The sequence below is a fragment of the Monomorium pharaonis genome, chromosome 11 (genome assembly GCF_013373865.1).
Source record: "Monomorium pharaonis isolate MP-MQ-018 chromosome 11, ASM1337386v2, whole genome shotgun sequence".
NCBI lineage: Eukaryota > Metazoa > Arthropoda > Insecta > Hymenoptera > Formicidae > Monomorium > Monomorium pharaonis.
Genome location: NC_050477.1, coordinates 10,075,626 through 10,100,201, shown reverse-complemented (window position 1 = coordinate 10,100,201; position 24,576 = coordinate 10,075,626). Strand labels below are relative to the sequence as shown.

The 24,576-nt window shown below is 35.5% G+C and overlaps 1 protein-coding gene across 4 annotated transcripts in view; it reads left to right on the top strand.

The window, feature by feature from the left end:
- The window catches only part of LOC105836603 (membrane-anchored lipid-binding protein LAM4), a 71,566-nt gene that overhangs the window by 36,051 nt on the left and 10,939 nt on the right, over positions 1-24,576 (top strand). For all 4 annotated transcript variants that reach the window (XM_028191676.2, XM_028191677.2, XM_028191678.2 and 1 more), the window contains one exon: positions 21,604-21,780. In XM_028191676.2, the coding sequence (XP_028047477.1) occupies positions 21,604-21,780 (177 nt within the window). The remainder of the gene's footprint in view (positions 1-21,603; positions 21,781-24,576) is intronic.

The following is a 24,576-nucleotide window of genomic DNA, read 5'->3' as shown; positions in this document are numbered from 1 at the left end:
AAAAATGCCACGTGCGGTGTATATAAAATCCATCAACATTTATGGGAAAAAAATTGTTTCGCGAATGCAATTTTAATGTGGAAGTAAATGAGAGAAATATTAATTTTAATATTTCTCTCTACAAGGAGAACTTTGTCAATCGTTATAACATGAATTATATACTTCCTCTGTATTTTTCCTTTTGATTTTTATTTAATTATTTTTATTTAGGTATCGAACCGAATAAAAAGAAACATTTTTTATCAGATTGAATTTATTGAAGAATTTTTGTTTTTAAAAGTAACAAAGATTTATAAATTAAATTATGTGCGAATATATAATATATTGTTTTTATATTCTAAATTGTTTTCCCTCAAAATTATCTAGATAAAACGATATATAAATTTAAATTAGTTATATCTTAACTTTATCTGAATAATTTTATCTAACCGCAACACACTGTGTACACATAATGACCAGCCTTTGAAAATTAGCGCCGTGATTATCCTCGACGTTATTGCACGTGCAGTCACCTCCCGGTGAGAAAAGTGCCGATTTTTTAGCACGCGACGACGACGGGGTATCGACACCAATTTCCCGCGTCTCAGCCACCTGCTTCGGCGGCGCGTGCATAAAGGCGATGCGTGGCATGGTGCGTTGCAGGTGCGTCGGGAGGTGCAACGCACACGTGACGTGCCAGTGTATGTGCATACACACGAGCGTCGCGTCGCTCCGCGAGTTAGGACGAAGGCGGTATAGAGAGGCGGTATCGAGCGACGCCGACGGCGACGGCGGCGGCGGCGGCGGCGGCGGCGGTGGCTGTGGCTGTGGAGAGAGAGAGGAACGCGCGCGCTGATCGGCAGCGGTGGCGTTTCGCCGCCGACCAGTGTCGGATGGAGATACGACTCGTTCGTGTCGTCCATCCCGTCCGTCCGTCGAGCTGTGCCGCGTGCCGAGTCCTTACGACTCTCGAAAAAGGGCTCGCTGCTGCCCTCGAGTTCCAAGTTCTGTGCCATCCGCGCCATCGAGTGCCTCCCCTGTCTCTCTCTCTTTCTCTCATTCTGGGTGCCGCAGGAACAACTGACCCGGGGAGCGTTAACCCCCGGTAACCCCGAGGATAACCGTGCGCGCGGGATCGATCAATCGGCGATTTCGGCGATTCCTGGCCGGTGGTTGGTGATTTGAATCACGGATTCCTCCTCGTGGACGAGCGGAGATTTGAATACTTTCGATTGTCGTATCGGGAGATGCGAGAGATAACGCTGATAACTGAAGTCAAACGTGGTTTATTTTTTTTTTTTTTCTTTTCGATTGGAATCGTGTTGTTTTTATGAATGAAGTGTCGTAGAATGCGGGGAACGAGTTGGACGGTTCCATCGGGACTGGAGCGGATTTGAAGGGAGATCGTCGCACGATGATCCATCCACCGGATAGATCTCTCTTTCCCGATCTGATTGTCGATTTATAAATAAATCGCGGTGGATTACAGAGAGCGCGTGCCTCGACGGCGGCGGAGGGTTTTAATTGCATTATCATTGCACCACGCACGCAGGAGACGCACGCGTGTCATTAAATCTGCGCGAGAGTGTACATCTCTCGGCCGAGTAATAAATTTGCGAGGAAGAGTTACGCGAAGCATCATTATCGGCAGTTAAGCGAATGGAACGCTCTCGCGTCCATCGATGGAAATGGAAAAAAAATCCTGACGCCCTAGAACGTTAGTTGCTCGTAGAGGAATTTTTATAATAATAATATACGTCCTCGAATGAGACTCCCTCACGGACGGATACGTTTTAAGTATCCTTTAACGCTCACTTTATCAAGGGACTCCTGTGCGATCGGCCGGAAAGTAAAAACATACCCGCGACGAAGTATCGGATGGCCACCTTTCCTCCAGCATTCAGATCCGCAGGTAAAATATCGAACGTGTGATAGGAAAACGTGCGATCGACCACCAAACGGAGGGAAAGAGGGGAGGAGTCACGCTCTCCTCTCGACAAGTGTTCGATCGGTTTAATTTTTAATCGCTGGAAATACAGCGAGTCAACGACACTTCGATGTTGATTTTCGCCTAACGAGACTGGCGAGAAGAGCGAGCGAGCGAGCGAGAAAGAGGAAGAGAGAATCAATAGAGTACACACTCGGGCTTCGTGCCTTCTTGTCGTTAGTACGCAGCACTACGACGAGTGCTTCGCCCTTTCCTGCTGGTAGTTGGCCTGGCAACCGCGTGGCGATACCTTAAGGGTGCCTGCCGTCGTATCGCAGCGATCCCCGCGACCTCCCGATGACAAGCGTTGCGTTCCTTGTTCCTTAACAATCGATTCACTCGGAACGCTCGCGCTCCGAGGGAGGAGGAAACTCGTCAGCTGATCGAAAACCCTTCGCGCGAAAAAACGGAAGAAGATTCGGCACGATTTCTAAATTTTATCTCAACCTGGACCCTTCGCGCTGTCATTCTGGATATTCCACGGAAACAAAAGTGTCCCGGGGGGATCAGAATCGCTGATCTTGGAAACACTCTTGGAAACCCTTGAGGGGGAGAAACGTAGATCGCGATCTACGGAAGCGTTGTCTCGTCGCCGAGAAGAGACGGAAGTTCGGGATCTACGGGACCCTTCGCGCGGATTTTAAAGAGACGCTGGAGGGTGAGGGTGGTGCGAACGAGGGTGCATGGGAGAGGTGCACGATCATCTCAGAGAGCCCATGATGCTTTGCTTCGTGCAGGGGTTCTACACGAAGGATGACTCGAAGGCGCGACGCAGCAAAAGGTAAATCGACACGTACAAGATTTTGCACGAGACGTTCGCCGGGGGGGGGTGGGGGGATCGCTCGAGGTCTTTTCGACTCCGTATTCCCCGAAAATGCTTTCGAAATAATAATTAAATCTGCTGTTTTTATACAGTTGAATAACTTATCATTTATTTTGCCCTTTTTAATACGGCTCGATGTTTAGGGGACTTGATATTTAAATATTAAATTACATACAAATAGCATATATATTATGGCCTATATATTCGTGCGTATTGTTCGTTAATTGTTGCATTGCAGGTAGCTATTAATTAATTTTGCATCTGGAATTAGCTCAGCAACGGCCGATCAATCGGATTGCTAATTAATTAAGAGCTCACTGAATTATGACAATTTATGCTATGTGATAATGCCGCTGATCACGTAATTCGTTATTATTTAAATATCTCGTAACTGCAGTTATTGCTTTATGCAATTATGCAATTATTGTTTTCGTGCCTTATTCACATCCTCGGATGTTTTATAGGTATTTAAGTTGCGTATACATCGATCCAATTTCCGATGAGATAAATGGTATCTAAATGGGCGATATTGATTTCGAATTCCGTAGTCGAGGGCGGAATGTTGCCGCGATGTTTAACCGTGAATCTGAATTATTGTGCATTGCAAATTAAGCGACAGACAGTTTTACACACAACCGCCCCAGACGTATCTCGAAAATACTCCGTCGCGAAAGCGAAATAATAAATTTATCTTCTCACCCGCGGTGGTAAAACCGGCGGAATTAGATTCCTCCGACGATTTGGCGAAAATCGTGCTTTTTTATTATACGCCGATAAGGCGATGTTACGCGCGCTTCAAATCGCTGCCGCGATTCAGGCGAGAAGAGATAACAGTCGCGGTGTATCTTCGGTATTCTTTTCTAAATTATTACCGAGGGAGGATCGCGCGCAGGGGTTAATATAGATTCGAGAGAGAACGTATCTTTTTTTTTCTATCTCTCTCTCTTCTTTTTATCTCGGCTAGCACCGCATACGTCGTCCTATTTGGGTCACTGACGTCGTAAGCGTATAACACACAACTGGCACAGGTTGTGTACGAAGAAGATGAGAGAGGAGACGCCAACGACGCGCTCGCAGCGACGAGAGACCGACCGCGATTCCGGTTTTACGCGCCTCGTGTCTCTTCCTCTCTCTCTTTCGTTTTCTACGTCTCCCGACCATAAAATATATTGGAGTTTTGCGGAGATGCACACGGCCAGAGATTACTAGACTGACAAGTGGCTTCGTTCTCGAAGGGAAATCACTCCTCTCGCCGTCAATGTGCGCCCGAGAAAATTCTAAACGTATCAAGCCATTGGTTATTAACGTATCATGATGTTGACGCATCAAGGATGCGTGAAGATATTTGATGTAGCCTGATGCGAATAGCTAATAAGTTTAATGATGTTATTTTGAACCAGTTAGGAATTGACTCCTTCTCAATTATCATTTTTTTTTAAATTTGCAAGTTATGAGAAAAAATGTTAATCTTCTTTAGAGAGAACGCTTTTGGGTTACGTAACAAACTCGTCTCGTTTATCTACGATGCGAATTTTAGCCTCTTCAAAAGTTCAATTCTCCTTTTAAGGATATGTGTGTTATCTCATAGTATTATAAAAAAAATTTAAGAAGTTTCATACATTATTCTATTACGTTTGAATATCTGTGTAAAATTTGAGCATAATTCTCTTATTGGTTTAAAAATTATTTAACTTTTTTGTTTCATATTCTCATGTAAAATTTTGTAGTACTAATTTGCAAATTTATAATAAGGAAATAGCATTATGAATAAAATTAAGTTTTTTAAATATACAATAATAAATTGAATATTTGAATAATTTATTGCAAAATTCTGGCCGAGGTATTATTTTTTTTTTGCAATAAACTATTAAATACAAAAAGGGTTATCTTTGTTACATAAACAAAATTTGGTGTTTTTTTTTTTACAGCTTTTTTTACCTTTTAAGCTGATTTTAGCTGATCAATATTTGAATATTTACAAAATTTTTTGTCGTTGATTAGGAAGAAAAAAAAATAAGCTTACAATTTTAAAATTTTTATAACTTTTAGTAGGTATTGTAAACTCGAAAGATCCTTAAACATTAAAGTTTTGAAAAATGTTAATATAGATAAATGATCTTATCCAAATTTAAGTTATACTTTTAATATTTTTTAATTTGTGAATATTCTTAAGTGTGTAATAAAATTGAATGTCATAAGTTTAGCTAATTGAATATTTGTTATGGAATTATTATTAATTTTTTAATGATTCGAATCCTATGATTTGAGTGATATTTGTGGATACAAATGAGACGTTTAAAAATAACGGGGGGATTCACGACGAAGACAGATGTAGAATACAGGTGTATGCGTGTCGACGATCGGCAAAAAATCTCGCGTGACGCATGTTGCGTTACATGATCGTGAGTAAAAACAGATTCGCGATTCCTAATTAACTGCAGGAAACGAGAAAAAAATAACAGTGGTGCAGTCGGTGTTTCAGTGAAAAGCTGCGAACTCACCGCGCGGCGTGTTTTCGCTGTGCGATGCGAACACGAAGAAATGAGCGTTTCTAATTACGACGTGACCCGAAAGGAAGGATAGTCCGTTGTCGTATGTCGAACCGTCGACATGTCGTCGAATAATATGCCACGACGATCTAGCGTTGCAACAATCTTCTAATCTTCTAATTGATACAATTGATCCAATCGTGAGTAGTTATAAATGTCGGTCCTTTCATCGTCTGCTGCAAGAAATTAATTATGTGCATATATACATCTTCCTTTTTTCTCTCTTTATATTTCTATTAAAATGCTGCGACGAATTAGCGATTAATGTACCGGCAATTTCTTTAATTCCATTAGCTTTCTGCGTTAAAGATCCCGGCGATTAAGCTTCAAAATTCCATCTCACTTGAAACTTTACAACAGTTTTCTATAATGTACACTATCGTCAAGCTGGAAAAAACTCGGGAATCTTTAACATTTACCTATTCGATTCTATTTCAAGAACGATTTTTACGAACTGGTACATCGAACGCGAAATATGGTTTTTTTTTTAAACTCGTTCCACTTTGGAGGGAACACGTTTTATTCCGAATTGTGCTGAATATCGTCGACGATCGGGACATTCATTTTTACGTATCGAACCTCGTGCCGGTCGTAACCCAAAATAGCGAACAGGCAGCTTTATACTCGGCGTGGAACGGTTTCGACTGGACCGTTATGGTTACGCGGCAGTCGATACCAGTTGAGCATGGTATCTTCATTAACGATCGATCCGAAATACGAGAGGGATACGGTCCGACTTTTATTCACTCAGATATTGTCACTCACGTATTACGAACACATTAATTCTACGCAAATATAGATACACATTATCGTTATAAAATTAATGAATAAAAATTATAAAGGGATCTATTTTTGAAATTATTATATTCATTATGTTTAAGAAATGCTTTGACATTTGTGACATGTTCTCAGTAATAAAAGAATGCATTGCATAAGCAGATTATATTTTTTTATATAGAAAAAAGTCAAAGCTAAAGCTATATGAGTTTTTATTTAAGTTTTTTATTAAGTTTTTGGTTAATTATGTAAACAGATTATGTTTCAATCAGTACTAATAACAATGTTTCATTTCCAAGAAGTAAGTGCCACTTTAAGAGGTTTATGTTATTATAGTATTCGCTTTCTCTAAAATTCTTCGGAGTCCATAATGTCTCATTATCATAATTAACATCATTTTGGAGGTAAATTCTAATTAAGAAATAATTCTCTTCATTTACAGAAAAAACGGTTTTTGCTGAAATATTAAAAAATTTAGCTAGATCTGAATATAATTTAGCTGTAAAAAAAATTTCGACATTTTAACAATCAGTTAGAGTGTCGTCTACATAATTATTTTCAGATTTACTTAACTAAATTTTAAATACTTCAGCAAGAAAAGATTGTTCTTTCCGTGTACGAAAAAAAAAACATTTAAATTAACAACTTATTTTAGAAAGAGATCGAAGTTCCTCTTATGCGAGAGATTGGCTTCAATAAATATATTTTCACAATACATTATCGACACGTATTATCGAAATCGTATTACTATTTTATTTGCTTTTTATTATGCTTCTGCATATCATATATCTTTTATGCGTTGAATAATGCTTACAATTGTTCTCTTTAATTATACCTTTTATAATTAAAAATCCGCAATATTTTTTCTTTATGCATTTCTTCTCTTTTTGGATACGATATTCTTTCTCTCTCTCTCTCTCTTTTTTCTTCTATTTTTCCTGCTTTATCCTATTTTAATTTCCATGAAGATTCGCGAAGCTCGCCGTAATGCTCGTAATTTTTCCATCGGGGTCATCATACCGAGAAGATTCGCGATGCTGCACCCGTGGGTTTCTAGGGTCAATCAGCAACGGCCGCGGCGGCGGCAGCGACATCGGCGCTCCCGGGACGCGCACGGAAGAGAGAGGAATACCGCTAAGCTCCTCGCGGCTCGTAGAACGACGACCTCGCGGAACCGGCGCGGCGCGGTGTCTCGGGGCTCGGGCTCGGCTCGCTCGCTCGCTCGTTCGTTCGCGGGCGCGCAGTAGCAGCTGCCGTCCGTCGTCACCGGCTCGTTTTCCACAACGCGTTCACGTGGCTCGCTCTATGTTATTCAGCCGGTCGTCGTCGTCGACGTGCTGTCGTATATACCGCGATCGCCGTAACTTCCGCCGTAACTCTTCAGATCGCTTCATTCACAACGCACGTCGGCGGATTGTCGTCCGCGGCCCCGTCGAAATTGAGAGGTCATCGTAGGGAAAGACGTTGATACTCTCTCCCGGAAAGATTCTCTTTTAGAGATCTACTAAAATCGCGTGATCGTTTTTACTGCGATATTTCATTCATTTCTAACGAGGCTGCACTGGGAGTAAGACACTTGAAAATTTACTCGTGGAATATAAATTTATTTTATTAAAGTAAATTGTTATTTTAATACGGTAAAATAAAAATTTTATTCCTAGCAGATAAATCAAATCAATAAGAGAAATATATTTTGGGTAGACATTTTATCATTGTAATGAAATTTTTTTATAAATACCGAAAAAAACATTACAGTAAGTGACAACATTTGCATTTTGACTTTTTTTTCAATCCGTGTATTATATATTATTTAAAATGTATTCTTGAAGGAGAGAAAATACAATTTTTGTATAATAGAAGGCTGTCTTGTCAGTAGAATCTGAAGATTGTTTTAAGATATATATATATATTTTTTTTGAAGAGAAGGATTATGTCATGAGATTTATACTTTAATATTTGTTAGTTAATTAAATAAAATTCATTCTATAATTTGTTCTGTAAAACAGCATAGTACTAAACTAAGTAAAGTTGTGTTGAACACTTTGCTAGCGAAGAGTTCTTTATGAAAGAACTTTATGAAAGAAATATCGAACTTTTAGATTTGACATGTGAATTTAAATTTATCTCAAACTTTATCAACAAGAGTTAATTTAAGGCAGCTTTAACTGAGAGATAATTAAAAGTAAACTTCAGACTATTGTCGACTATAACTTTCGTTGTAAGTAATCAAGTTGTAACAACTCAATTCTGACATTTGGTATCATTGTGGCTTTATCGTTAAGAGAGATGAGAATTAATTTCTCGCATACGGTATGCTAAACAGAATACAACAGCGAACAGGCAGCCGTAAAATCTCAATTGGCGAAACTAAATATGGTGACTCGCTCTCTGTGATATTACACAATAATCATATGGCATTTACACAATAATCGTATGACAGAAACCAGATTCAGTGATCTAATAATATATTTTCAGCAAAGTTAATGATTTAAATTTGTGTCCATAATTTAATAATTTTTATCACAACTGTATAATTATTATACTTTAACTCGATGTTGAAAATCTCAAGTTACCATTGTTGTAATGATCCAGTAGTAATATCGTAAAGAGTCTTTTATAGAAATTTGTATTTAATTGAAAACATTTTTGTAGAGTATGACTTACTGCAGAATTTCAATAATATATATATGTATTTATTATCTATCTATTTATTATTTATTTATTATCTATTTATTATTTATTATCTATATCTTTATATTTTTGATCTCTTGGGTATGTAACAAAAAGAATTGAATTATTATTTATTTTACTATTTATTAACGTATTATTATATTAATTACAACTTTAAATTTTAACATTAAAAAGTATAATATTTACATATCTATTATTTAGACTGATTTTTATTGCTGCATATGACTGATATAGTAATAATTATTAATAAAGAATATTTTATTAAGGATTTAATATCATTGCACTTAGCAATGATATTATATCCTATCTAAAAGAGATATTTGCTATATCATGAAGAAAGACATTCATATGCTGTTTTGACAGTGTATAAATTGTAGAAATTATGTTTTGCATAAAATTAGCGAGATGTAGCCAAATGCAAATTAGTGGCTCAAATAGGGTTTAATTACTTGCTTCCATATAGTTTATAGATCGTTTAAAAATAGGAATCTAGAAATACATTATCGTGGAATGCCGCGCGAATATGCATCTTGTGTATGTATATTGCCATTTGAAAAATAATTTATAACAAAGCTATGTTTATTTAGGTTTATTTTATTTAAATTTTATTATATTTTAATAATAAACTGATATTTTAATAAAAAAAAAACAAGTTGTAATTTGTGGAGATAAATTGTTGCATGTAATATATAATTTCGATCGCGCTTGACAACGCATTATTTGGTACGTCATCAATGTACTATGACACGTGGCATTTTAACCGCCTCGCGTTTCTTCTAATCATTTAATGACAGATATTATAGAAAAGTAGTCAAAGCTACATCGAAGTAGTTCCATACATGATAAAGGCACTAAAATAAAACGTTCTACATACACAGAGAGAATTTTCTCTTAAAATTTACCCTCAAAATCTGGTAATTGTGGGATAATGTTTGACCTGGGGGAATTTTACTATACATTTAAATTTAAGTTCAAGATTAGTAAATTTTACTAAAAGTATAGTAATTTCACTATGCTTTCAATCAATTTTACTAAAAGGTATAGTAGAATTTCTCGAGGTTACACGTTATCCCACAATTATTAGATTTTGAAGGTAAATTTTAAGAGAAAATTCTCTCCATGTACATATAACTTTATACGCAATTTGACAAATTTATGCTTTTTTTATCGAACACTTTACCAAGAGATAGCTCGTCTCCAGAATTTATAGCGCTTGGAATTCTTCTACTTGTTACAACATATACGAGAAGATATTTTATAATGTCGAACAATTCGGTGATTTTACATTGGCGAACCATTACTTTTAAGAATTTAGAAGATTTTTTGAACATAAATTCTGTAAAAGGAATAAAAAGTTTTAAGTTGTAGAAAAGTTTTTCAAGTTATCTTTTAAATTTATAGTATTTATGTGAACGACGGTAAACTAATATTTATCTACAAATTTTATATTCAAGAATCTTGGTTTCACATATACTTCTTTTGCAAGGCCATCTTTTGAACGTAATGTTAGTCCAACTGACAAGCTAATCTGTGACCGACGGGTTTTAATGCGTTTTCTGCATCCATCGCGAAAACTTTCTGCCTCGTGGCAACCCTGACTGTGCCATGACCTCTTTATTTAATGTACCTCTCTGTCGAACGCCACGATGTTTTGCGATCACTTCATCTCTCGGTTACCTTTCGTTTATTTTCCCTCGTTTGACAAGTTCACTAAGAACTCTGCCAAGACTTTACGTACATGCTCGAGGACGATCGTCATTTTATTAGCGCTTCAAGGTTTTGTGAAATGGATGAAAATGATTTAAAATGTGAAATCATATCGTAAATTAAAAATACGATTAATGATGTATGTAAAACTAATGTAATTAAATTCAAGAATTTTTCGAGTTCTTAACTTGTAATACGGGGCAACTAACTAATCGATTGTAATTCTTTGACGAGATGCATTTAAAGAGTTGGTCAAACGAGAGTTAATTGGGACACAAGGCGGAGAAACGAATAATGCAAAGTAATGAAAAAAATGAAGACGCTGAGAGGATGAGCACGTGTAAGGACACTTATTGTTTAAATTTTCAAGTTGGAGTATCGAACGGTTTATGGAGGTCGAGTACAGACGCGCTTTACACGTGTATATAGCAAGTGTCATATATTTACTTTTATCGTTATGTGAAATAGGAGCTGTCAATTATTAGTGATTAATTATCAATACTTCATGAAAATACACAGAAAACAGTAAACGGTAAATGACCGTTTGATTATATAATATATTACTAAATAATATTCAAATGTATTAATATTTTGCACATATACATGCATAAGCAATTTTTTTTTATAGAAAAAGAGGTTTTTTGATTCAGTCATAATATTTTATTATCTTAGATATTAGTTTTATTATCTTATTAATTTTGAAAAATGAAATTAACGTTTCTTAAATTTAATTTGTTTATATCATTGACCATCTTACGTTAATATTTTTTCAAGATGGAAATCATAGCTACGTTCGGGAAGAATTGAAGAAGAGGTCAATGGGGGACCTTTAACATATTTCTGTTCTTTATCCTTTAACGACTTGCGTAGGACTGACCGATGAAACTAACATTTCTTTATTGTTCTTCGAGAACCTGTCGTTAGGGTGGCTACATACCCATGCTCTCTGATACATTACACACTTTATTGGAAACGTGTACGCGATGAAAATAGGAACTACGATCTGCTCCACTCCAAATATTGAATGGCGGATTGTAATTGGACCGTTCCTTTTGTGTCATATCTTTTAGTTCAGCTTTTTCAATATTCGATTTTTATACGTTGAGTTGATCCGAGTTGGTATACTGTAAGATCAAAGGAGCAAGAGAAAGAGAAAGAGAGAGAGAGAGAGGGAGAGAAGATAAATTTTTTAATGTTGTATTATAACTTCTGTAATCAATCTTATTAATTTTGAATATTATAAAATATTTGCAGTAACTTATTTTTGTATTCCGGAAAAAAGTTTGGTTCGGGAAAACAATTTTGCTGATTGTAAAATGCATTATGAAAATAGTTTCAAATCAAATATAACGTTGCCGCGAATATTATTACTAATCCATATATAGTATATCATGTCATGAATTGAGCACACGTTATTATTAACCTTTAAAATCAATGTGAGACATCGAAATCTACGAATTGTAAAATTATACGCGGTTCCAATCCCCGCTTAAAAAAATTGCAGTGAAATAAAGAGAAGAGTCTCGTTCGCGAGGATTGAACATTCGCGTGTTATCGGGATATTTGTCCGCGATAGCGGTATGGCGGTTTCCTAATCTATATTTGAAGGCCAGTCGATATTACCTTTTTACATCCATTAGATAATGCCTCTCATTTATGCGAGCGCATCAAGTATATACGGTACAGTTGCGCGATAGCGACGTATCATCCAGCGTTTCTTACGCTCGTCTAAAAACGTCCGCACGAGATCAGATTCAAGTCTGTGGTCGAATATTCGAGAATCGTTAATGGGTAATCATTTTGTGTAGAGTGATTCGCCGAGCTTCCTTGAAGGTGTGTATCTCTCCTCGTCGATCGATACACATGCATGTACTATTAATAGGGAGACTTTTGCAACGTCTAGTTTATCGCGTGTACTTTGCGTGCACCGTGAACGCCGATGTTCCGCACAAATGCGTTACGATGGCAATTCCCATCTTTGGCCTGTATTAGCATTTAAACACGCGATATTATATTTGCGTAAATTGAAATATGATAGTGCAGGCAGCGCCACATTAAGGTAATTTGTTCAGATTCGTCGGCGCAGGCACGAGAAAGAATATATTCGCGTGTTCGATAAACGTAATGTAAGTCCGGGATAGAGTGCGGTCGAAGTTAATGTAATGTTGTTCCAGTTTCATCATTGTAAGGTATTAATGATAAAAGAATATTACGGCAAATCGAAAGTGGTTAATCTTCCTATAATGTTTCTTTCGACAATATCCTTAATAAAATGGAGTTTTATCGTTCAGTTTTGTATATTTCTTATTACTGTTCTACGTCATAATAAACGTATGATTAGATACGATTTATTAAATGTTATTTTGATTTTGATTGTGATTGATGAAATATGCGTTTATTTTCTTATGAATCGATTTTGATTAAATATTTAATATATACCAAGCCATCATTAGGACAGTTTATTCTTCCTCATTATCATAATTGATGTTAGATTAAAACTTCTATTGTCAGAGTAAACAGTGATGACGATAAAGTCTAGAAATTGTGTCAATATCCAAAATACACTCATTAATAATATTAATTAGCACTTAAGTATATCGAAATAATTAAAAGTTTATTTTTTATTTTTCTTTCCAGAATACATAAGTTTGAGATAATTTAAAGAGAAAACAAAAAGACATTGAGAAACGATTTAACTTTTATTCAAATTCAATTATTTTTCAAATATTTTACGATAGTGATTTTTATCGGAGCGTTTGCTAAGAAAAAGTCAGTAGCAAATTTATTTAGAGAAGATACATGCTTTTTTCGTATTTTTTTGTATGAAGTTTCTTGTGAGAATCTATCGAATCATCGTGGATCATGGATCTCACTTGGTAATTCCATTCTACTTGGCAATTCTATGGCGAGGATGCCTTGACTTTCTGATGTAAATTACTTATTGTTAGTCAAGAGAATCTCTCGTGACGCGTCGGGAATGTTTTTTCGGCGTGATTTCTTTTTGTTTCGGAGGAAGACAATACCGTGAACTGACAATAATCACTCGATCCGTTGCCTCCATAATGCTTTTCTATGTGAACGCGACGATGAAATCTTTCGTATATCAAGTTGCTTGCATTTGGCTCATGTATAAATGTATAAAATAAATAAAACATTGTTTAAGATTTTTTAATTTTCTTTTATACTTTTTAGTTTTGGAAAAAGAGTCAAGATTGAATTAGATTTAATTTTTAAGATAAAAATGGATGATTGAAAAATGAAACGAACAAAAATCTGAAGTTATTTCTTAAATTTTATATGCGAATTTTGTTTCTTTCAAGTTTTGTTTGTCACATAAAGTCCTGATCTTATTATTAGTTGAATATAAATTGTATATAAATTACAATATAAATAGTGATCTACTGACACAATAAAGAGAATTTGATTTTTTTGCGGAAGTTTTATGCATTTATATTTTTTATACAAACAACAATTAAGTTTATTTTAATACATGAATAATATTTCTAATTGAAAATCTGTACAACAGATATCAAGTAAAATATAAAGTTACACATTAATTTAATGTAATACATTTATTAATTAAATTAATGAGTTTATGGAGGCTTAAATTTCTCAATTATTGTTATTTTCTACGAAAATGACATTTTTGTTATAATAAGACATTAGAGCCCAAACGCGAAAGTTGATATCGGTCAATATCAATATTATCATGTTAACAAATTTCCTGGTACAAGGAAATATGATCGGCTAATAAATGAAAAATGATACGGTATCTCTCTATCATCGATGATGACCGGACCTAACTTTCTGAAATCCTTGAATAAGGATGCCAGCACACGTGCATATAGAAATTCGTTCGATGAGGGGAGAAACTACACGTGCTTTTTTACAAAAACTCACAACAATGACTAATCGCTTTGCACCACGCGATCGTACTCGTTCTGTAAACCGAGTGTGTCTTTCGTTCACGTTGTATACGAAAAAACAAACTTGTGCAAACGCCGCACGAAGAGCTTATTATTTTAATGTTTTTAACATAACAGAAGAAGTTTAAATTAAATTTTTTTTTAAGTAAGAAAAATCTTACTTGAAAACTCTCTCCTCGAAAAATCTTCGGAAGTTTTATCTACACTTCCGTTTGCGCCCCGCAGTAGTTTTATAACGGAGATAGGTTTCTTTTATAAATAAATTTGGAGGGTATTAATAAAAATTTATTGACATTATAGTTCTGGTTTTTTGAAAGTTGGATAAAAAAAAGAAGCAAAGTCAAATACTGCGATTAAACACACGCCCATTGCCGGTAACATTTATCGACTATTATGTGCTTGCAATACAGATAAATCGCTTATCGGTAATGGGCTCTTTCCGAGTAGACTTGTTATTCGAACGAAATGTAAATAGAGTTCGTCGGCGTGTTCAAAATCGAGTAATTTTGGAGTAACATTTACTTACGTCAATTTAAATTTCACCGTCATTGCGGTAAGACTCGTTCACTCTCTTTACAATGTGTTTTTTTTATATTTCTTTATATTTTTTTAACGACGTTTTACACGTAAGTTCGGTCACTTGTTTTTACTTTTTAAATTTAATCTTCTTCAACTTTATCATCACTCTATGGTTTTTAAAAAATATCTCCTTTTTTCCTTTTATATCGTAGTGTTGAATTGGAACTTAACAATGTATTATGAAACAAACGATTAATCCTACCACTTTAATTGCCACTTGATAAGGATCAAAAGTATGGTTGAAACGTTGTGGTGTTTCTTGGATCATCGAATAAACTTGCCAGTTGGTTGACTTTATACGAGTTTTTACTTTATTTATTTTATTACTGGCGACTTTAAAGTTCTTTTTATTGTTCATTTACTTACGTGTATATCTTGATTAGAATATACGTTAATTTTTTTCGATAAGCGTAAATGTCGAAAACCTCATTACATATTTACTTTGTCAAATCAAATCATATCTATTCTTGAAAAATTTTGAAAATTTTTAAAAACGTATGTGTTTACCCGATTTGCTGTACACCTTTTTGATTCGAATCTGTAAAAAATCTTTCGAATTTTGCATATTAAATCATAAACTTCGATGTATGTAGCTTATTTGAAATGATGAAATGAAAACTGGTTATTTTAATATTCTCTCATATTTTCCGTATAACATGAATAAATAGTATTTGTCTCTACTATAAGCGTTAAACTTCGAGAATTCAGCTGACAGTTCGATGATGTTAAAACGATAAATATGCAAACACATTCGTCGTCGAGAAAATCTATGCAACAGCATCTACGTATTTGCGTATTTCCGAATCACTTGCAACTTGATGTCGAAACGAAGTGTCTTTCTCTATCACATTATCTCGTCATGGTCATTTGTCTTGCACGACGATTATCTCAAAGATTACTACAAGTCCTGATGTTTATCGATGTTTATTCAAGCTTTAATAATATCTAACTCGTATAAGTCCAAAGTATTGTCTATGCTGTTGACAACAATGAATGATAAATTCAATTATATATTGATTATTGTTTCAATTGATTGTTATCAATTAAATATTTTATATTATTTAAACGCGATTCTAATATTTTTATTGCTTAAAGTAAAAATTATACAGAGAGATATGTAATTGTATACTTTCTCAAGTACTTATTTTCTTAAATACTTTTTATTTTCAACATTGTTGAGTGCTACTTTGAGTGAATTGTCAGGGGTTAATTCAAGTATTAGCTACTAAATAGCTGCCTAGAACTTGTAGTTTCACTTGTAATTTATATTATTTTCTTTAATATGTCTGTATTAATTCTGTACTACGTTCTTCACTGTGATTTCAAGCTTGCTTGAAATCACATAATAATTTTGATTAGGACACGGGTACAAAATTTAAAACTGAAAAGCCTCTATAAAGATCTTTCGGGGTTTGGGTTGTAATAGCAATAAAAAAAGATGATTAAATATCAAAGTTTATTAATTCACACATAAAAATAGTGTTAGTTCGATTATCTTTCACTTTGCAATCCATAAAATAATCATAAGGAAAATGTAAAACAATTTTAATTACGTAGATGAACTTTTATCCTGAGTAGTATTTTAAATATGAATGACTAGGGTTAATGGATATCGTTATGTTTTTGCGTCCGCATGCAGCGGTGGGTGTCTCGTGAATCGATTTTCTCGAAACTTCCGTTTGTCGCACCGAGTTACGCAGTGTCCTGGCACAGGGCATAACTTCCAGACACTTCTTCCGGATTTACCTATAATAACGGAACTTTGTATGAGTGTCATGTCGCGTGACGTCTTTTTTGCAACGGCCTTCAAGAAAAATTTTGCGCAATCGGCGTACACCTGGCGCATCTCAATAATGCAGGACGCCACGACACTGTGCGTTGGTGGGCATCGCTTTTATTTGATATCGTTGTGTCCGTGGAAAGAGAGAGAAAGAAGGGGGGGACGGGGAGGGCCGAGAGTTTTTAATCAAATTCTATGTTATGTCCGTGTATGACTGACTATAAGATAATAATAATCGCAGCTGCACTTTCCGGAGACCGGCACGTCGTCGCGCATGTGTACTTTATGTGCCATTACGCTAAAGTAGCCGGCGATCAAAATCGCATATCTCGCGACTTAAGAGATTAATAAGTCAATTAATTTCACGGACGTGTTTGCTTTCGATTGGAGGCGCGCAGGCGAGTCACTATTATACATATAGCTAACTGATTGATTTACCATTGTTATTCCCACAGCACAAAATTATCTGTCATTTTAATACTGATATCGCTCGATTTATATCTAATATCTCTATCTATATTTTGTAGTACTCTTGCACTTTTACACTTTTATCTTTTTATGTTTAGAGACAAAAAAAAAGTAAAAATGTAAGACAAGTTACGTGTATAATGCTTCCGTACGCTTTTCTACGTATGGTCTTTGCTTTACTGTGTTCGAACGATCATTATTAGCATGGATTGATGAAAGGCTCGATCGATTTCTCTATGGTTGGCATTCGATTTTAGACCGTGAAGAGAACTTAAAAGCGCGTCAAAACGCGCTCTGATGTACGCCTCTCATTGATGTGCATCACGAGAGAGAAAGAGCATTTCGACCTTTTGGGAGACTGCCAGAGAATGCGAACTCGACGACGAGAGCTCATATATTCCAGCGTGGAGACGCACCAGCGCTCTTAATGGCGAAATACTTTGCGCTTCCTCTCGGTTCAGCGAAGTGTCACGTTGCTCGGGAAAATTCTAGCGTGTGTTTCCGCATGCATCAATTCGCCGGAATTATGTTTATTCAAACGTCCGAAGTGACGCAAGCTGGTGTGAAGTTTCATGTACCCTCCTTTTTCGCTTTATATAATCATAGTTGCAACAATGTTTGCTGCTTTCCCGTTACGCATGTAAAGCAGAACGCATTTAGATTTTTTTTTCTACGTACGTTAATTACACGACCGCGTGTAATTTACACACATACTGTGTAATTGCTTGCATAATTTACAAGTTTTGTATGGAACAGCTTTGTTTTTTTTTTTTAGTAATTATTTCTTTTTATTAACTTTAACATTATTTATGTAATAAATGTAATATTGTAAAATGCACTAAAAAAGAATTAGTATCGATTCAACAATCATTGTCTTCTATATATACGAAAATATCAAATCTTTAAAGAGTTTGATTCTGAGATCATTTTAAATTTCAGCAAAATATTGTATTTTTATTTCAATATTAATTATAATAGTAATATGATTATAAAAATGAATTTATTATCCAAAGAGCATATATAATGTACTTGATTCTTTTGTTAATAATAGTATTAAATATTTTAATCTACACCTACTTTTTATCCAATTTTTTTTTTCAATTCAACGAAAATTATTATTAAATAATATTTTTTAAATAAAGCTATATATAAATGTGAGCAGGTTACGTTCAAAATTATTAAGTTCTTTAAAGATTTTATATTTGTGCTTATATGTAAGACAATGATTTGAAACCAATTCTTTTTTGCGCTTTCTGAATATTTATAAATTAATTTCTTCCAACATTTTGTTTACAATGTTGCTAATATAACAATTTATGATGCGATCTATTTTGCGTCAATAAACGCACACAGCGGAAACTTAATGTTACGTGTAATTGGAAGCGCAAGCGATTCGCTATTCGTTGAATTTCGATCTACATCAGCGTCAATTTTGCGTTCTCGCGTACTCATTAACGTACGCGATATTCGATCCAGCTGTAATGTGTAGTGCGTCTCCTCATGCAACTCAAGTACAAGTATACTTGCATACTCTAGAGTGTAGAGTATAGCGACTATAGAGTTCCCATTACGTAGCCAGGTGTACGTCGTGGATTTGTCAATTATGAAGAAGGTCGCGAGGTCGGCTCGATCGGGGGTAAGAAGCTTCGAACGAATCCAACCGCCAACCAGTCTGATATCCCGGCTGGTCCGTGGAGTACACCGGACTCGCGCGTCTCTTCATCGGTCCCTTCAATCTCATATCTCGTGCTTGGCCTCGCAAACTTTTCCATTTATCTTCATCCCTCCCTGGATTCTTCTCCTTCGCGACGAGAGGATCGGGCCGCTGGATCGGTTCACGATCGCTCTCCCCCCCCCCCTCTTCACTTCCGCGAAGAAATCGCCGCTTCGAGATGAGCGTCATCTTCCTCGCGAGGCTGATCGTGCGATTGATGAGCGTTAAGTGGCGGCAATCGAAGAGAGGGCTCTTCCGGAAGTACCGATACGAGCGCGGTTTCTACTGAACGCTCCCTTTCCGCGTTTGCCCGCTCTCGTGCTCTCGCCTCATTGTGCATCGGCCGCGGCCACGGACGAGTCGCCGCCGTCACCGCTTGTTAAAGGCAACCTGGCTCGTTGAACCCGTGTGGTGCGGTTATTCTCGCGGTATGAAGAGAGGACCGAAACTGGTTCGTTAGTCACCGTTGCGCGCCGCGCGCGTCCTTTCGCCCCGTTTGGCTTTACCCCGTCCGTCCAGCGCGGCCTCCCCTTTTTCCTTTTCTCTTCGATTTTTCTCTCGCGCGATCTTGTCTTGCCCGACCCTTGTCTCTCTGCCACCTCTTCTCTTTCCCTACCGCTAGAGTTGGCGGGCGACCAACGGCTCGTCTAAACTCGACTCGCAGTAATATTAGTTCGCTGCGATTTCCCATCTGTTCCCGTGTATTAATTCCCGCCACCCACTCCCCATCGCGGTTATTTCCACGATCGTGTTCTGCCATTACAACTCGAGCGATAAACCTGATAAAAGCGGATAAGGTTGCATTATCATCACTTATCGTCGGGTGAACAGACCGTACGTGATGGCGGCGTGTGTGAGCCATTAACCGCCGTTCGACGGGGAAATCGCGACCACTAGTAAATTATATATATATATTGGTGACTCATCTCGACGTTGATTTTCGATAACAAGTAAATTTTTTTTTACCAAGAATCACTTCGATATCTGCCTCGATGTCGAGTCTGATAATCACGCAGATTCATCGCGGAGCTCGCGTCGATTACTGATCGACTTGGTAACCGGCGTTGATGCTACTTTTGTTACAAGGCGCGATAGCCTTCTCCCGCTTCGAAGAGACGAAATTCTCGCAGATATCGTCTCGGCAATAATATAATAATAATATACATTTCGTAACGTGGGCGTTTTCACGATGATGGAGTTCGAAACCCGGGCGCTGATCAACCTTTGCCTCTCGTCCCGCCCGATCACCAGGGCAAGGTACGTTGATTTGATTTGTGAGAATTCTGCGAAAGTAAAGATAAACTCTCGAGGAAAGTAAATAACGTCACCTACATTTGTTTTATCCAAATCAGAGATCAAGGGCGATACGAAGGCTCTTGAATTTGAAGTTCAAAAATGGAATACTTGAAATTATGACCGCGCAAAATTGTGACATATACATCGTTGAAAGGAATCACTTAAGTTTATCGTGAATATAGTTGATACCGTATAGTATGTATAACATTTGGACGTAACGAAAACGAAATTGATGTGGAAATTTTTTATCGGTACACCCACACGCGTGTAACTTTGAATTAAATTCATCCTTGATATCAGAATTTATTTATATTAATTCTTCTCTGACGATACATTTTTATTTCAACAAAATAAAGTTGAGAAAAGTTAACTGATTAGCAATATTACTTTTGATTGATTTTCTGATTCTACATTAATTATATTCATTCATTGAAAATGGTGATATATTGCGTGTAAATTGTTTCGAAACTGTAAAATATCCGTTACACGAATTATTTTGTAAAACTGATTCAGGAAAAAAACGATAGAACTAACTCTTCGGGAAAGTTACAACTTTGTAGTTATAATACTTTTTATAAGTATTATCGACAGTGTTATTTCTAGGAAATCTATGATTGAGATAAGAAATACTTGATTTTAAAATACGAGCTAAAAGTTACTGAAATTAAAAACTGCGGATTTCTTTAGATTTATTATTTTCTTTTGAATAAATAACAATTTTGATTGTGATTATTCGAATTTTGGCTTTGAAATTAGCTGCAAGGAAAAAAAACAATTAAATTGATTTATGCAGTGAAAATGATTTTATTCCTTTTTTTAAAGTTACTTTTTTTCTTACAGTTTTACATGAATAATTTTTAAAGAGTATGTAGATCTAAGCGAACTTTTCTTCGAATATTTATAAGAGTTTTATTAGTATACTATATATAAAATTTGATTTAATTTGTAATGTTACTTCTTTATGCAATTTGCACATTTGCAAGTAATTTGCAAAAAAACTTTTTTGCATAAAACGCGATTTTATATTAAAATCAAAAGTAAACCAAAAGTTAAAAAGTTTTTAAATAATTTGTTAAACTAATAACAGAATTGTTATAATTTTACAGAGATATTCAAACATGCAATAAAACAATTTAAATTTTTTAAATGTTTAATAATACTTTGAAATGTAACACATATATCCCTTTAAAATAAAAAGATGAATACAGGGAACATAATAGGAAATCACACAAAGTTTCCACAGTTCGCTGTGCAGCCCCTCCTTTCTCCTCTTCTCAAGTATTTTCGCAATTTCTCTCAAATTCCATTTTCCGTTGTTTGTTTGCAGGTCTGCGGGGTCCATAGGCGCACGCTCGGCACCCAGCACACCCCTGCAAGCCGCCCCCGATCCACCGCAGGCCGGGGGCCAACAATCGATCAGCGGGTCCCAACTCACCGTGGCTGGCGCTAGCTATCCTCCACCTCCGAGGAGCCCTAGTCACGCGGCCTTGAGATGTAACGACAGGTGAGGCCCTGTTCTACTGTAAAGCTGTGATATAGATTTACGTCCGTGAACTTGATGACAGCAGCGTTTCTTGCGCGAAATGAAATGCCGCTGATGCTTCAGTACATATATTTTGTGCATAACGTATCTTAAGATCGATGACTGTGAGTAGTATTACAGTTTCCTATAAACGCATGGAAAATTTAAAAAGATAGAGGGAAAGCTTAGTGACGAAGTAAATATTTATTTCATAGGTGAAAAAGTTTTTGCAAATTTGTAACACAATATGCAGATTTTAATATTTAATTTACGAGTCATCAATGTTTTATTTATTTATAATTATTTTTAGTTTTTATAATGATACGTGTTTGCGGCTTGCAGGAAACTACTCCTTTTTTTTCTGAGTCTGACGTTAGAGCTAGTAATACTTTGCTTCCGATCGGTGGGAGTGCGAATAAATTTACATATATCTGCGTGAGCAGATTAATTTGAGATATTATTTCTAGCTTCAGTTTGCTGCGATTGCGTTTTAAGTCAATTGACAACCACTTCGGTACGCAGTTTGTTGAACTGAAAAATACATTTAATAATTGACATATGAAAATATTATGTATCAAGACCGGTCTTCTTCGACTGAAAAATGAAATTGCCCGTTATTTCTTGTATAATTAATATTATTTTCAACTTTGCTTCCGCAAGTCAGATGATTCGCGCGTGAAATCGTTTATCAGTTCTTGAAAATTATCAGTGAGCAACGGCGGTGATAGTGTCACACCTGGGTACGCGAATTGCAGAAGATTGCGGGAGGGAAAGGTGAAGAGCGAGGAATTATGATAAAAAGTAAGATGTTATAAGTATGCCTTTGCGATAAGATGATATAATTAACTTGTCTGTGTAAGCTGGGAAATACGTTTCTACTGAGATAGCTGCTACATCATAATTATCGAATGCCACTATTAACTGCTTTTGTTTACGGTATTCAAATATTGTTACGTTGCACACACTTGAACATGATATAATGTTGGCGATGTCAGGCCATGCAGGCCTTTTGTTGATGTGACTTAAACAGAAGACTCTTAAAAGAAATTTTAAAAATGTATACACGCACGTACAAAATTAACAACGTTTACTGTCATATTAGATAGGTTGTTTTACTATCGAGAAAAAAGAAAAGTATGGAAGAAACAACTGGGAATTTTTAAGAAATTCATATTTTATTCCTGTAAAATCATGGATTTTTATGAGATTTTTATTAATAATAAGAGAAATCTTTGGAATTTTACTTTTAAATTTCTGTTCTTTTTTTCTGACAAAATTGATTCTTTGATTATTTTTTCTTGATAATGCAAAAGCGATTAGCAATATTCATACCCACGTGTATTCTTGTGCAACTCACAAATTTTTATTGAAAGAAATTGTTGACAATATAAGACAATACATCGTTCCAAATTGATATTGTGTGTTTAATCTTTTGATTCTGTATGTCCGGTGATCTGAATACGCATTGTAAACAGATCGTTACATATTAAGCTTATGTTATTTTTTTAGTACTTTTTCAAGTTTTTTTAGTACAATGTTAATATTGTTTTAGAATTTTATTTTTAATATTTAAACGGCTTTTTGAAATTGTATGATTGAATTTAATATATTAACAAAAGTGTAATAAAATTAATTTATTTTAAAACTACATGTAAATTTTCTAATTTTACTTGAAATTTTAGAACTTGAAATTTTAAAAAGTTCCCTAAGGATAGATTTTTTTTGGCAAACAAACTGATAATTGAAAAAATTCTTTTTTATATGCATGAGAAATAGAGTAAATTGCGTACTAATTCACTACAAATCAGCTACATATTTAGAAAAAAAATGCAAGTTCGAGTATCAAGTATGTTTCGAATCATATGTTATTTCATGTATTTAGTTGTATAACGAACTTTATTTTTTCTATAAAATTCTCTCATGAAATCATGAAGCAGTGTAGTAAATCGATTTTAGTAGTTGAGATAAGCTTTGCAAAACTGGACTCGGGTCTTTCGGACATGAAAAACGAGCGATTTGCATACCGAGTGCCAATATAGGTCGATATTCTCATCGTATGCTTAACGTTAAATGCCGTGAAGTTAGACAGTTTATAGCGTTAAATCACGTCGAGAAATAGAATTGTGTTTTGAAACAGTTCAATCGTACGGGAATGTTTTGCGACCATTCTTACAATAGCCGCTTCATGCGTGCTGTTCATAAACGGTTATTGCGGTACAAAGCGTGATGTCGCGTGTATTATCCGGGGTGAAATTACCTTTTATGTCTGAATTATCTCGATGCAAAATGTAAGTATCTGTAAGTTATCCAATCTTGACTTTTTAAACAAAATTGAAAGAAAGAATGTTTGCGAAAAACGTTTAGGTCCCTCTTGTAAAATTCTTTATGACATGAAATTTTTTTATACTACACACATTAATCCATTGAAAATGATTTATATTGTTTCTTTGAGTGTTTACGAAATCTAATTTGGCTCGAGACTTTTTAATTAAAGAGATCTGCGCATGTATTCACTTTTTTTTTTATAGAGATATCTTAACTCTGACGAAGTAAGCAGATATTATAAGCACGATAAGTATGTTTACGATTCTTTTTTTGATCTGAGCTAATATTTATCCTTATTAATATTCATTTCATGCATCACGAAATAAAACATAGAATCTATATATTTCTCATTTACATTTGTCTTATGGAGTTAATCGTTTCTAAAAAAAAGGAGGGGAATTCCAGAGGTCAGTTCTAACAGCTGCCCGAGGAAGATTAAAATCATTTTGTATA